We start from the raw sequence: 12,702 nt of genomic DNA on the forward strand, positions 1-12,702 counted from the left end.
GTATAGGGTTTTGAGATTCCCCCTCTGCCTTCAGAGCAGCTGCAAACACTCAGATCCTCCAGGCCACACCTAGTCCCAAGAAGGAAGCAGCCAAATACTGCCCCACACACCGGGAGACTGAAGCACAGAATTCCAAAGTTGCCACATCAAGGACGTCAGTGGTCAGGGCAGACCATGATCTCCAAACTGAGGTCAGGCCTCTCTGACCTGGGTGGCCCTGGAAGCGTGGTCTGCACCCCAGCCAGGGAAGCCCGCCTCTCACTTATGCTCAATCCCAAGAGTTGGTGCAGCTGTGCAGTGGTACCCTGACATCTTCGAGCCTCAGGTGGGGGCCTCCACACTGCTCTCCAAGCTGTGTGCCCCTCCTCTAAGCACACTGAGTTCCCCCAAAAGAAGGGGCACATATTTCTTTCTACAAAAGCTTCTCCCCAAGCTTCATGTCCAAGGGATTCTGTCTGCCCAGACAAAGCACCTTTTCCTAAGTTATCTGCCCAGCGCAGGTGTTTTATTTTAATCTGCATAAAAGCATGATGGCTACCAGACAAGAGATGCCTGGCACTGCTTGCCTGGCCCACAGCTGAGCAAAGAAGCCCCACCCAAGTCCTGCTGAGTGGGCAGACATGTTTGTTCTCTAAGACTCCCTGTCACAGCAGATGGATGAGGGCTTGGCACATGGTCCAAGCATAGCCAATCTACAGGCTGGCTGGTGACCTATGACCTTATGGCACAAAATCATGGGCACAGCCAATCAGATGCCTCTCTTGAAAATCTGGACTTGAGAAACCCAAAGACTGAGAAGTTAGGAGGGGCAGCAGGAGCTGTGAGCTCACAAGACAGAGCCAGGGCCTGAGAGGACATGAGGAGTGGAGGGTAGGCTGTGCCGTCCTGGCGAGTAGAGCCCTGAGCAAAAGTGTTGGCTGGCTGAGAGAGGCAGACTGACCTGCGGGAGACATGGCAGGGCCACACGGATGTTTTGTGGATCCTGACTGAGTCCAAATCCACCTTCCAGCCCAAGTCAGATTTTTCACGGGAGTCCCTATCATTCTACTTAAAACTTTATGAACTGCCCCCCTTCCCTGCACTTGCATCAGTCTTTGTTCTTTGCCACTCAGATCCCCTAGAGACGAAGCGAGTGGTGAGGACATGGGGTGTGGTGTGAAATGGTGGTTAGGGTTTTCACTTGCTAGGAGATCCATCACTGCCATGCATAAGGATTAGGGGGTAGGATGTGCCATCCCACCAAACAGCAGCTCAGAGGGAGATCCTTCAAGGGCCAGGAAGGTCTTACCGGAGGAGAATGCTCGTAGATGTTGGTGCTGTAAGGCAGGTTGATGAAGATGGGGTCCATGTCCTGGACGTCTGTGATGATGATGGCCAAGTTGGCCAAGGTGGACAGAGGCCTGATCTTGTCTTGATCCTTAGAGAACAAAGAGAGGACACAGCCTTAGATTAAGTGATGTTGTGGACATGCACACATACACACGTTCACACATTCACACACGCATATGTATATGCACCTACACGTGACACACATGTGCAAACATGTATGTGTGCACACATGCACACATATACAAATGCACTCATGCTCTCCTGAAGGGTAGGGTATTAGGATGTGGAAGCTCAAGAACTCTAAGAACCCACAATGATTCTCTGACCAGTGCAGGAAAACGCAAACAGGACCCTCGAGTCTCAGAGGATGATGGCTTATCCAATGTCACAAAGCAGGGCTGGGTTACAGCCAGATCTCCTGCCCCACCCTGGACATTTGGTAGGAAGGATAACTGGCTTGGGATGAAGAGATGATGCTGTTCTTAGCGCCTTTGCTGTGTCAGCCAGGGGGCCACTGCCCCATCCGTGTCCACTTCCTGTCCCCCTTGTGCCAGAGCAGCAGGAATGACTGGGATGTGGACTCCTCAGAAAAAAGGCCCTCTGGCTGCAAAGGGGGTTACTCTAGAACCTGAGTCCCAGCTCTGGGGTCTGGGTTTACTGGTCAAGTGACTTTCCTGGTCGAGCCAGCAGGGGGAGCTCCAGGGCCTATGACATTTGGGAGATTCTGGGAAGGAATCCCCTTGTGGCCAGGCAAGCAGTGTTCAAATCTTCCTAGTTCGTTAGGAAATTAGTCCTATAAAAAGCTCATCAAGAAAGGAAACCAGAAACCTATTACCCTAAAATACACAGCAGACTCTGAGGACCCTGCTGCCATTGAATAACAATAACCAATAAAAATATCTTTCACATGACGAATACTGATTATATGCCAGACACTGTGCTAGGCATCTCATTTGCATTTGTAGGTATTGCTGTTGTTGTTGTTAAGTGCCATCAAGTAGGTTCCGACTCATAGCGACCCGATGTACAACAGAATGAAACATTGCCCTGTCCTGCGCCATCCTCATACTCGTTATGCTTGAGCCCATTGTTGCAGCCATGTGTCAATCCATCTCATTGAGGGTCTTCCTCTTTTTTGCTGAACCTCTACTTTACAAAGCATGATATCCTTCTCCAGGGACTGATCTCTCCTAATAACATGTCCAAAGTATGTGAGAGGAAGTCTCGCCATCCTTGCTTCTAAGGAGTATTGTGGGTGTACTTCTTCCAAGACACTCCTGTTTGTTCTTCCGGCAGTCCATCGTATATTCAGTATTCTTTGCCAACACCATAATTCAAAGGCATCAATTCTTCTTAGTCTTCCTTATCCACTGCCCAGCTTTCACATGTATATGAGGTGACTGAAAACACCTTGGCTTGGGTCAGAGGCACCTTAGTCCTTAAAGTAACATCTTCGCTTTTTAACACTTTAAAGAGGTCTTTTGCAGCAGATTTGCCCAGTGCAATGCATCTTTTGATTTCTTGACTGCTGCTTTCATGGGTGTTGATTGTAGATCCAAGTAAAATGAAATCCTTGACAACTTCAGTATTTTCTCTGTTTATCATCATGTTGTTTATTGGTCCATTTGTGAGGATTTTTGTTTTCTTTATGTTGAGGTGTAATCCATACTGAAGGCTGTAGTCTTTGACCTTCATCAATAAGTGCTTCAAGTCCTCTTCGATTTCAGCAGGAAAGGCTGTGGCATCTGCAAATTGCAGGTTGTTAATGAGTATTCCTCCAATCCTGATGTCCCGTTCTTCTTCATATAGTCCAGCTTCCCAGATTATTTGCTTAGCATACAGATTGGATAACTATGGTGAAAGGATACAACCCTGACGCACACCTTTCCTGACTTTAAACCACACAGTATCCCCTTGTTCTGGTTCTGATCTATGTATAGGTTCTTCATGAGCACAATTAAGTGTTCTGGAATTCCCATTCTTTGCAATGGTATCCATAATTTGTTATGATCCACACAGTTGAATGCCTTTGCATAGTCAATGAAACACAAGTAAACATCTTTCTGGTATTCTCTGCTTTCAGCCAGGATCCCCATCTGACATCAGCAATGATATCCCTCATTCTACGTTCTCTTCTGAATCTGGCTTGAATTTCTGGCAGTTGTCTGTTGATGTACTACTGCAACAGCTTTTGAATTATCTTCACCAAAATTTTACTTGCATGTGATATTAATGATATTAGTCAATAATTTCCACATTTGGTTGGATCACCTTTCTTTGGAATAGGCATAAATATGGATCTCTTCCAGTCGTTTGATCAGGTAGCTGTCTTCCAAATGTCTTGGCATAGATGAGGGAGCACTTACAGCGCTGCATCCATTTGTTGAAACATCTCAATTGGTATTCCATCAGTTCCTGGAGCCTTGTTTTTTGCCAATGTCTTCAGTGCAGACTGGACTTCTTCCTTCAGTACCACTGGTTCTTGATCATATGCTACCTCCTGAAATGACTGAACATCGACCAATTCTTTTTGGTACAGTGACTCTGTGTATTCCTTCCATCTTCTTTTGATGCTTCCTCTGTCATTTAATATTTTCCCCATAGAATCCTTCAATATTGCAATTAGAGGCTTGAATTTTTCTTCAGTTCTTTCAGCATGAGAAGTGTCGAGCATGTTCTTCCCTTTCGGTTTTCTAACTCCAGGTCTCTGTACATGTCATTGTAACAATTTACTTTGTCTTCTCGAGCCACCCTTTGAAATCTTCTGTTCAACTCTTTTACTTCATCATTTCTTCTGTTCGCTTTAGCTACCTGACATTCAAGAGCAAGCTGCAGTCTCTTCTGATATCTATTTTGGCCTTTTCTTTCTCTTCTGTCTTTTTAATGACCTCTTGCTTTCTTCATGTATGATGTCCTTCATGTCATTCCATAACTTGTCTGGTCTTTGGTTATTAGCGTTCAATGTGTCAAATCTATTCTTGAGATGGTCTCTAAATTCAGGTGGGATATACTCAGGGTCATACTTTGGCTCTCATGGACTTGTTCTAATTTTCTAATTGTAGGTATTACTCTCCCCATTATTCAGATGAGTGAACAGAGACTCAGAGATGTTAAGTAACTTGCCCACAGTCACACAGCTGATAAGTGTGTAACAGGACTCAAACGCAGGTCCTTTTGGTATGAAAACCTTCCCTTAACAGTCTTGATTTGGGGCCCCAACATCAGCTCAGTCTCTAACTTGCTGAGTAACCTGGAATAAGTTCTCTTCCCTCTCAGAGTCTCAGTTTCCTTATCTATCTGTGAGACAAGGAGGCTGAATTGAATGACCTCTATGGACTCTTGGGTTTGTGCATTCTCTGGTCTAGGATTTGAGGAGGGACTGTCCTTAGGTTAGGTCTCCCTTGGTTTGCCTGGGGGGACCAAACGATGAGTCCCAGGCATCCCCCACGTTACAAAAAGCTTAGTGCCTACTCCTGCTCTCCAGGGGTAGAGCTGCTGAGCCTTGGAGGAGAAGAAAGGCCTGGTTGTCTCAAGAGTCCTAAGGGGCAGCAAAGAAGGGAAGGGAAGGCTTTCCAGGATGGGAAGTGGGTGACATGGTGGGGGGGAAAGGTAGAGTCTGGAGGCAGGAGGAGTCGAGAGGAATGGCTGTGGGGGAGACAGCCTCCCACACTTCAAGACCATGGGGCCCACAGCCCAGGCTTGGGGACTGCCCATGGTGACCGCTCCCAGCCAGGGACCTGAATGGACACCAGGCAGACAGGTCCCAAGGAGGCCCAGCAGGAAGCCCCTTGACCTCTTGGGCAGTGCTGTCATTACCAGACTTTGGCAGGCAGCTGGCTTTTGTCCAGCCTGGCCCCTGCCTTCCCTGTCCCACACCTGTGGCTGCAGTCATGTCCCTGCCACAGATGCCCCATCCAGTCCACCCTGGACTCTGTGACTGGGGAAAGGGGGTGGCAGTGAGCACATCTGGTGGGACAGGCACTCGCCAAGCTTCCAGCTGTGACTCTGCAGCCTGCGGTGAGTAGGAGCTCATTCTCAGGGGAGTCCTCACATGTCCCCACCCTGGTACCCACCCAGTGGTGGCTGGGAACCCACAGCTCCCTGTGATACCACTCAGGAGAATCTTCTTGGGGACATGCCCAGCAGCCAAGGGTACAGCACAGCCCTGAAAGGGACTGCAGTGTCATCCACAGATCAAGTGGCACAGAATGGCCACAGAAGGTAGTTCTAGGGCCCCTTTGTTCCACTACTTCAAGGCCTGATTGCTGGGAGATTAATGGCAATTTAACTGCATTCACTATCCCAGCTTGAGCCCAGGTCTTGGCAGGCTAGCCTGACCACCTAGATTCCTGCATGGTCCAGCAAGGCCCTAGGCCCTTCTTACCATGCATTCTTACCATTCTATCCCACAGAGACAGGCTCAGAGTGAGAAAGAGCAAGCCTCTGTGTGCTTCGGTGCCCAGGTGTATGCAAAGGCAGAGTGATGGGTGGGCAGCGTGGGTGTGGGTGTAAGAGAGTGCTGAAGGGACAGGTATGTGCACGGAAGTGAATTTCAGGCTTGCAAATCCCCTTGGTCCCGGAAGTCAGTTTTACAAATAGCAGCACACGCCTCTTCCAGGCAACTAAAACTCAACCAGGGGAAAAGAGTGTGGGTGTCGTTTGCAGTGACCTCTTCAGGAGCCGCTGAGCCAGGTTCAAACAAAAGGTTTGCATTTCCTGGCTCTTGAGGCCTCTGCATGTTGGCCAAGCCAGGTGGGGCCCCACCTTTCAAAACTGTCCAGTGTATCGTCCCCAGGATCTGGGCTCTGCGACCTTCAAGTGGAGCCTCCAGCTGCTTCCCGCACTGCAGCGACCCGGGGGCCAGGGGTAGAGTGACATGGAGGGTTAATAGGGACTCACATAGTTTGTTTTGCTCTTGGCCTGAGCTTTGTAAACAGAAATCTAAATGACAAAAGGCCAATGTGTCACCCTGATGTGGCTGATGGCTCCAGCTGGGCCCCAAGGCAGTAGCCAGAGGAGAGCAGTGCAAGGGCAGGGCCCTATTTAGGGTGTGGCTCACCTGCCCCCAGGCCCTCGACAACAGCTGGCTGTGACAAAGGCCAAGCAGCTGCTCTGGAGACTCAGAGACCCCTGGCCAAGGAGCATGGTGGTCAGAGCACTGGACCGGGAGTCAGACAGCCTGGGGTTGGGTTCTTGCTGCCCCCCATGCTCCCCCTCAGCTGTGTGAGTCTCAACAGTATCAGCCATACAATGGGGTAACTACCCCTCTCCTGCCTCCCCCCTGGCTGACTCGTCCTGGATTCCCAGGGGCCAGCATCCTGCTTGGCAAAGAGGGTACTCCCTACCATACAGGTGTCACCACTCTACAGGTGGACGCCAGGACACCTGGACCCCTCTGGTTCCTGCATTTTGAGTGGTGTTAGGACACAGCTGGGGCTGACACCTCCATCTATGTTCCAGAGAGCAAGAGGACACCCCGCACTATGAATGTCCTGTGGTAGTTACCGGTACACAGTCTGGTGTAGGGCTGCATTGGGTGACCATCGGCAAGTCGCTGAATTGCCCCCATGCCTCAGTTTCCTCATCTGTAAAATGGGTATCTTAATAATACTTATGACATAGGGCTGTGGTGAGGTTTAATGGAGACAACCCATTCGAATGTTCAACACAGTGCCAGGAACACACCACAAGCCCTCAGTAATATTAGCTGTCGTCACTGTTCTTACTACTGCCACTACTACAGAGCCTTGACTCACAGGGACCTGAGTCAAGGTTCCATCCGGAATGCCATGTTGCTCTCTTGGAGGGAGGGAAGAGGCAGAGCTCTGGCTGTCAGGGCAGAGCACGTGGGACTCACCGTGGCATTGACAGTGAGCTGGTAGGCCTGCGTGGTCTCGTAGTCCAGCTCGTGAATCACGGTGACGATGCCTCGGGCACTGTCGATGGCAAAGAATTGGGAGGGGGGCTGGAAAGAGTAGAGGACGCTGCCGCCCGCACCCAGGTCAGGATCTGTGGCGTTTACAATGAAGATAGGCGTCCCCACCGGTGTGTTCTGGGGGGAGAGAAAAGCAAATAGAAGGGTGAGTGGGCACTTGGAGCAGCTGCATTCATCACTGACTATTCCCCCAAAGCCTATTAACCACGTCCCTCCAGCCAACCAGACCTGGGGCTTTGTCATTTTTATTCTAAGAGGGTTTGGAGGAATTTAAAATGCAGTATCTATTTTTTTTTTTTTTTCCTCTCTTTTTGATGGCCTCCTGGTGGCTATAACAGCGCCAGTTCCAATGATGAGCAGTTCATCCTGGAGTTCTGGATGAGGGGCCTCTCCGTCCCCAAACCCCTATTTCTTGGCACTTTCGCTTCCTCTGTCGAGTGCCCCTTGGCTGCCCAAGCCTCAGCCCGGGCTGCTCTACATTGCAACTGGGAGGCTGTGTGCTGGAGAGGTTTCAAGGGCAGGGCCAGGGAGGCGAGTGCTACGCTATCTGGCAGGGCGCAGTGGGGGCTTTGCCTCGCATCACAGAGGTTATTTGGCTTGCCCTGGGAAGGGGCATCCGCGTGCCATGCCCAAGCCATTGCAGCTTGTTACCAGAGGGCCCACAGCACCCCCTCAAGTGTCCCCACCTCCTGGGAACCTTCCATGATTCCCTCTGCTGTCCTGTGTAACAGATCTTGCACCTTTCTGATCTGGGGTCTCTGGTTAAAGGCAGCTAACTCATGGAGGCCTTCCAGCCCCCTAAGGCAGGTAATCCCCCCGTCACTGCCCTCCCCACCGCACTTTAGATGCACGGTCCCACAGCACCCTAGACCTCTTCTCACCCACATTTCTCCTAGAATTCCATGCACAGTGCCTATTTTCCCTCATAGCATATGGGCTCCTCGGAGGCCATGGACTCTATCTGCCTTGCCCAGCACAATGTCTGGCACACGGTAAGAGATTGATAAATACCCTTTGTGAGTAAAGGAATGAATTCCAAAGCAAAGCACATAGCACATCAATTCTAAGTATCGGTCTGCATCCTGTCTGATTGCAAGATTTCATCTCTGCGGGCCCACTACAACCAGTACAACCAGTTGCCATTTTGACTCCAACTCATGGTGACCCCAACTCGTGGTGACCCCATGGGTATCAGAGTAGAACTGTTCTCCATAGGGTCAATGGCTGATTTTCAGAAGTAGATCACCAGGCCTTTCTTCCAAGGCGCCTCTGGGTGGACTTGAACGTCTAACCTTTCAGTTAGCAGCAGAGCATGCTAACAGTTTGCATTACTCAGGGACTCCAGTACCCACCAAAGTGCCTGGCATGTAAGCTGTGCCTGGTAAACGCTGCGTGAGTGACTCAATTTACTCATAATTTAGTTAGGAAGCTCTGGACATCTTTGAGGTTCAGTCAATCGAATGAGGTTATTCACAGAGAGAAAAAGTAGAAACACTCACTGTTCCCACTGATTGATTCATTGCTGTATGCTAGGTACTGTGTGAGAGGCTGCCTCTGTCAACTCTGTAACAAGGAGCTTTCTGCGTGATAGCTCTTGTACACTTCAGAAGCTGAGCTCAGAGAGGTTAAGTAATTCGCCCAAAGTCATACAGCTGGGCAGGACTTGAATTCAGATTTAGCTAATTCTAAGCCCATGAGTTTAACCCCTATACTAAACATTTGTCTAAAACACTGATAGCTGTTCCCTGGCAGTGCAGTGGTTAAAGTGCTTGCCTGCTTAACTGAAAGACTGGTGGTTCGAACTCACCAGTTGCTCCACAGGAGAAAGACGTTGGCAGTCTGCTTCCGTAAAGATTACAGCCTTGGGAACTCTATGGGGCAGTTCTACTCCGTCCCATAGGGTCACTATGAGTCAGAATCAACTCAACGGCAATGGCTTTTGGTTTTCCCATATGATATGACGTTAGCTTCCAGCATGGATGGCCCCTACTAGTCAGGAGTGTGCGACTGGCTTAGAAGTTCCCTGAGAGCAGAGATGGTATGCCCGATTCTCTATGTTCTCTCTATAGTGAGACAATGACCGGGTCCATTCTGACACCTACAGGGCTCCAATCAAGGTGGGCATTCACATCACTGCACCCCCTCTGTGCTGTTCCCCACGACCTGGGCCCTGCACCACTCCCCCAAGCAGCTGCTTTGTTTGGGGACCAGCCTTGGATATCTGCTTGTGGCAAGTGTGTTCTTTACAAGGCTCCTAGTTGGACTGGCCAACGCCTCCTTAGAGCAGTGTCCAGAATCACTATTGCTTCTTTCTCAGTCTGCTGATTCTCTGCCACTGTCAGGCAAGAGTCAGACTGAATGGACAAGCTCATAACCAGCCCTGGGGGCAGGCAGCCGAGTGGAGGCCCCTCTCATTCAGACCATCTATGACCCATTGCACAGAACACAGGCCCCTCATGGTCTGGCCATGACCCCCTCTTCACACGTTATGCCCAGGCAGTTTGGAGCTACTTGTACTTCTCTAACCCAGCAGGCTCCTTCATACCTCTGGGACTCTGAACATGCTTTTCCTTTGCTAGGTCTGCCTTCCCCATCTCAGCTGCTTGGAAAACAAATGCTCTCTCTTATCTCTAAAAGAGAATCAAGTCTGCAAGGAGGCAGAGCAGTTAAGTACTAGAGTTTCAGGCATGGACAGAGCTCTGTTGGAATCCTGGCCTTGCTGTGTGTCTTTGGGCAAGTTACTCAATCTCTGAGCCACTGAGCCTTCTCTAATAATATCTCACTGGGTTGGTATGAAGAGTAAATGAGCTCATGGGTGTAAACTACTGTTATGGATTGAATTGTGTTCCCCAAAAATACAAGTTGTAATTCCTAACCTCTATTCTGTGATTATAATCCCATTTGGGAATGGGTTGTCTTTGTTATGCTAATTAGACAGCATTAGTGTAAGGTGTTATCTTGAGTCAATCTTTTTCAAGATATAAAAGAGATTAAAACAAGCAAGCAAGAGGAGATGGGGGAAGAGAGATACTAAGTCACATGAAGATTGTCCAGGAGCAGAAGCTCAGAAGAGGCAAGAATGTAGAGCTAGCACCCTGAATTTGGACTTCTAGCCTCCTAAACTGTGAGAAAATAAATTTCTGTTTGTTAAAGCCATCCACTTGTGGTATTTCTGCTATAGTAGCACTAGATAACTAAGACAGAATCCAGTACCAAAAAGTGGGGGTGCTGCTGTAACAGATACCTAAAATGTGGAAGTGGTTTTGGAACTGGGTAATGGGTGGAGGCTGGAAGAGTTTTAAGGTACCTAATAGTAAAAGCCTAGATTGCCTTGAAGGACTGTTGGTAGAATTATGGACGTCAAAGGCAATTCTGGGGAGGGCTCAGAAGGAAGTGAGGAGAGCTATAGAGAAAGTCTCTATCGTCTTAGAGATTACATATGATGCCAGCAACAGAATGTTGCGAGAAATGTGGACGTTAAATGTGTTTCTGGTGAGGCTTTAAAATGATGAACATGTTATTGGACAACGGAAGAAGGCTGATGCTTTTTATGCAATGGCAAAGAACTTGTGTGAATTATGTTCCAATGTCTGGTGGAACGCAGAACTTGCATATTTAGCTGAGGAGATTTCTAAGCAAAATCTTAAAGGTGCCACATGGTTCCTCCTTGCTGCTTATAGTAAAATGTTAGAGGAAAGAGATGGATTGTAATCTTTACGGAGCAGACTGCCACGTCTTTCTCCTGTGGAGTGACGGGTGAGCTCGAACCACCAGTCTTTCAGTTAAGCAGCCAAGCACTTTAACCACTGCACTGCCAGGGAACAGCTATCAATGTTTTAGACAAATGTTTAGTATAGGGCTTAAACTCATGGGCTTAGAATTAGTTAAATCTGAATTCAAGTCCTGCCCAGCTGTATGACTTTGGGCAAATTACTTAACCTCTCTGAGCTCAGCTTCTGAAGTGTACAAGAGCTATCACACAGAAAGTTCCTGTTACAGAGTTGACAGAGGCAGCCTATGCAAAATGAAAACAAAATTTAACTATCAGGAAAATTCTGTTGAACAAACTAAGGACATATGTCCTAGAATTTTCACAAAGGAAACGACTACACAATCTTTTGTTAAAGAGATTAAGCCTGTGACTGATGGACCTAACCAACTACCACAGCAGAAAATCCATCAGCTTAGACTGAAGGGGACAGAGAAATAACAAAAGGAATGAACGCTGTCTGTCCCTTGGAATTCTACAGGCAGAAAACAGGCCAAAGGAGCTACATCTGTTGTCCTCTAAGAAAAGAAAAAGACCATCCCTGGAGCAGCTCAGAGATCAGCAGAATTGTTCGAAGGAACACAGGAAGCAGGACCTTCTCAGTTTCAAAGGGTGGGGCCACAGTCTTCTGGATCTCAAAGGGCAGGTCCATAGCCTCCTAGATTTCAAACAATTGGATCTTCGCCAACTTGATTCAGGAGTATGGGGCTGCTGTTAAGGTGTGCCGGAGGATGGGGCTGCTGCCTAAAGCTGAGAGGACGGGGCTGCCATCCCCAAGGGGGGAAGAACAGGGCATGCTGGGGACAAGAGGGCGGGGTCACCACTCAGATGGACTAGGAAAATGGGGCTGCCTAAAGCTGAAGGAGCAGAGTTGCCATCCCAGAGGGCTGGAAGATGGAGCTGAAGCCCAGGGCTGAGGGTCCTCCACCCAGAATCCAGAGGGCATGGCCAACACAGAGTCTGGAGAGCAGGGCCATTGCGTAGATGGTCTTAGAGAACAAAGGATTATTTTCAAGTCTTGAGAGCCAATGTAAATTGTTTTGCTAGGTTTTGGACTTGCTTGGTGCCTGTTATTCCTTCTTTCCCTCTAATTTCTCCCATTTGTAATGGAAATGTCTACCTTGTGCCTGTTCCACCACAGTACTTTGGAAACAGATAACTTGTAGTCTAGATTTCACACATTCACAGATGAAGAGGAATTTTGCCCCAGGATGGACTACAGCTGAACTCTCACCCATATTTGATTTTAGATGCTTCGGAAGATGAGATTTTGGACTTGGAGTTGATTTAACACTTTTGGGACGATGTGATGGGGTGAATGTGTTTTGCATGTGGCAAGGACATGAATTTTGGGGGCAAAATGGTGTAATGTTATGGATTGAATTGTGTCCCCCCCAAAATATGTGTTGTATCTATCTTAACCTCTGTGCCTGTCGTTATAATCCCATTTGGGAATGGGTTGTCTTTGTTATGTTAATTAGGCAGCATTAGTGTAGAGTGTATCTTAAATCTATCTCTTTTGAGATATAAAAGAGATTAAACAAGGAAGCAAGATAGGTAGAGATGCAGGAAGAGAGATACCAAGCCACATGTAGATTGTCCAGGAGCAGAAGCTCAGAAGAGACAAGGACCTTTCTCCAGAGTCGACAGAGAGAGAAAGCCTTGTCCT

At 48.4% G+C, this 12,702-nt stretch overlaps 1 protein-coding gene across 1 annotated transcript in view; it reads right to left on the reverse strand.

Annotated features, from left to right (window-relative positions):
- The window catches only part of LOC105756641 (cadherin-23-like), a 271,618-nt gene that overhangs the window by 54,647 nt on the left and 204,269 nt on the right, over positions 1 to 12,702 (reverse strand). Inside the window, exons 7-8 of the mRNA XM_012557511.1 lie at positions 7,187 to 7,381; positions 1,289 to 1,417 (exon numbers count right to left, since the gene is read on the reverse strand). Coding sequence (XP_012412965.1) covers positions 1,289 to 1,417; positions 7,187 to 7,381 — 324 coding nt within the window. The remainder of the gene's footprint in view (positions 1 to 1,288; positions 1,418 to 7,186; positions 7,382 to 12,702) is intronic.

This window comes from Trichechus manatus, unplaced genomic scaffold (assembly GCF_000243295.1).
Source record: "Trichechus manatus latirostris isolate Lorelei unplaced genomic scaffold, TriManLat1.0 scaffold00106, whole genome shotgun sequence".
NCBI classification, from domain to species: domain Eukaryota; kingdom Metazoa; phylum Chordata; class Mammalia; order Sirenia; family Trichechidae; genus Trichechus; species Trichechus manatus.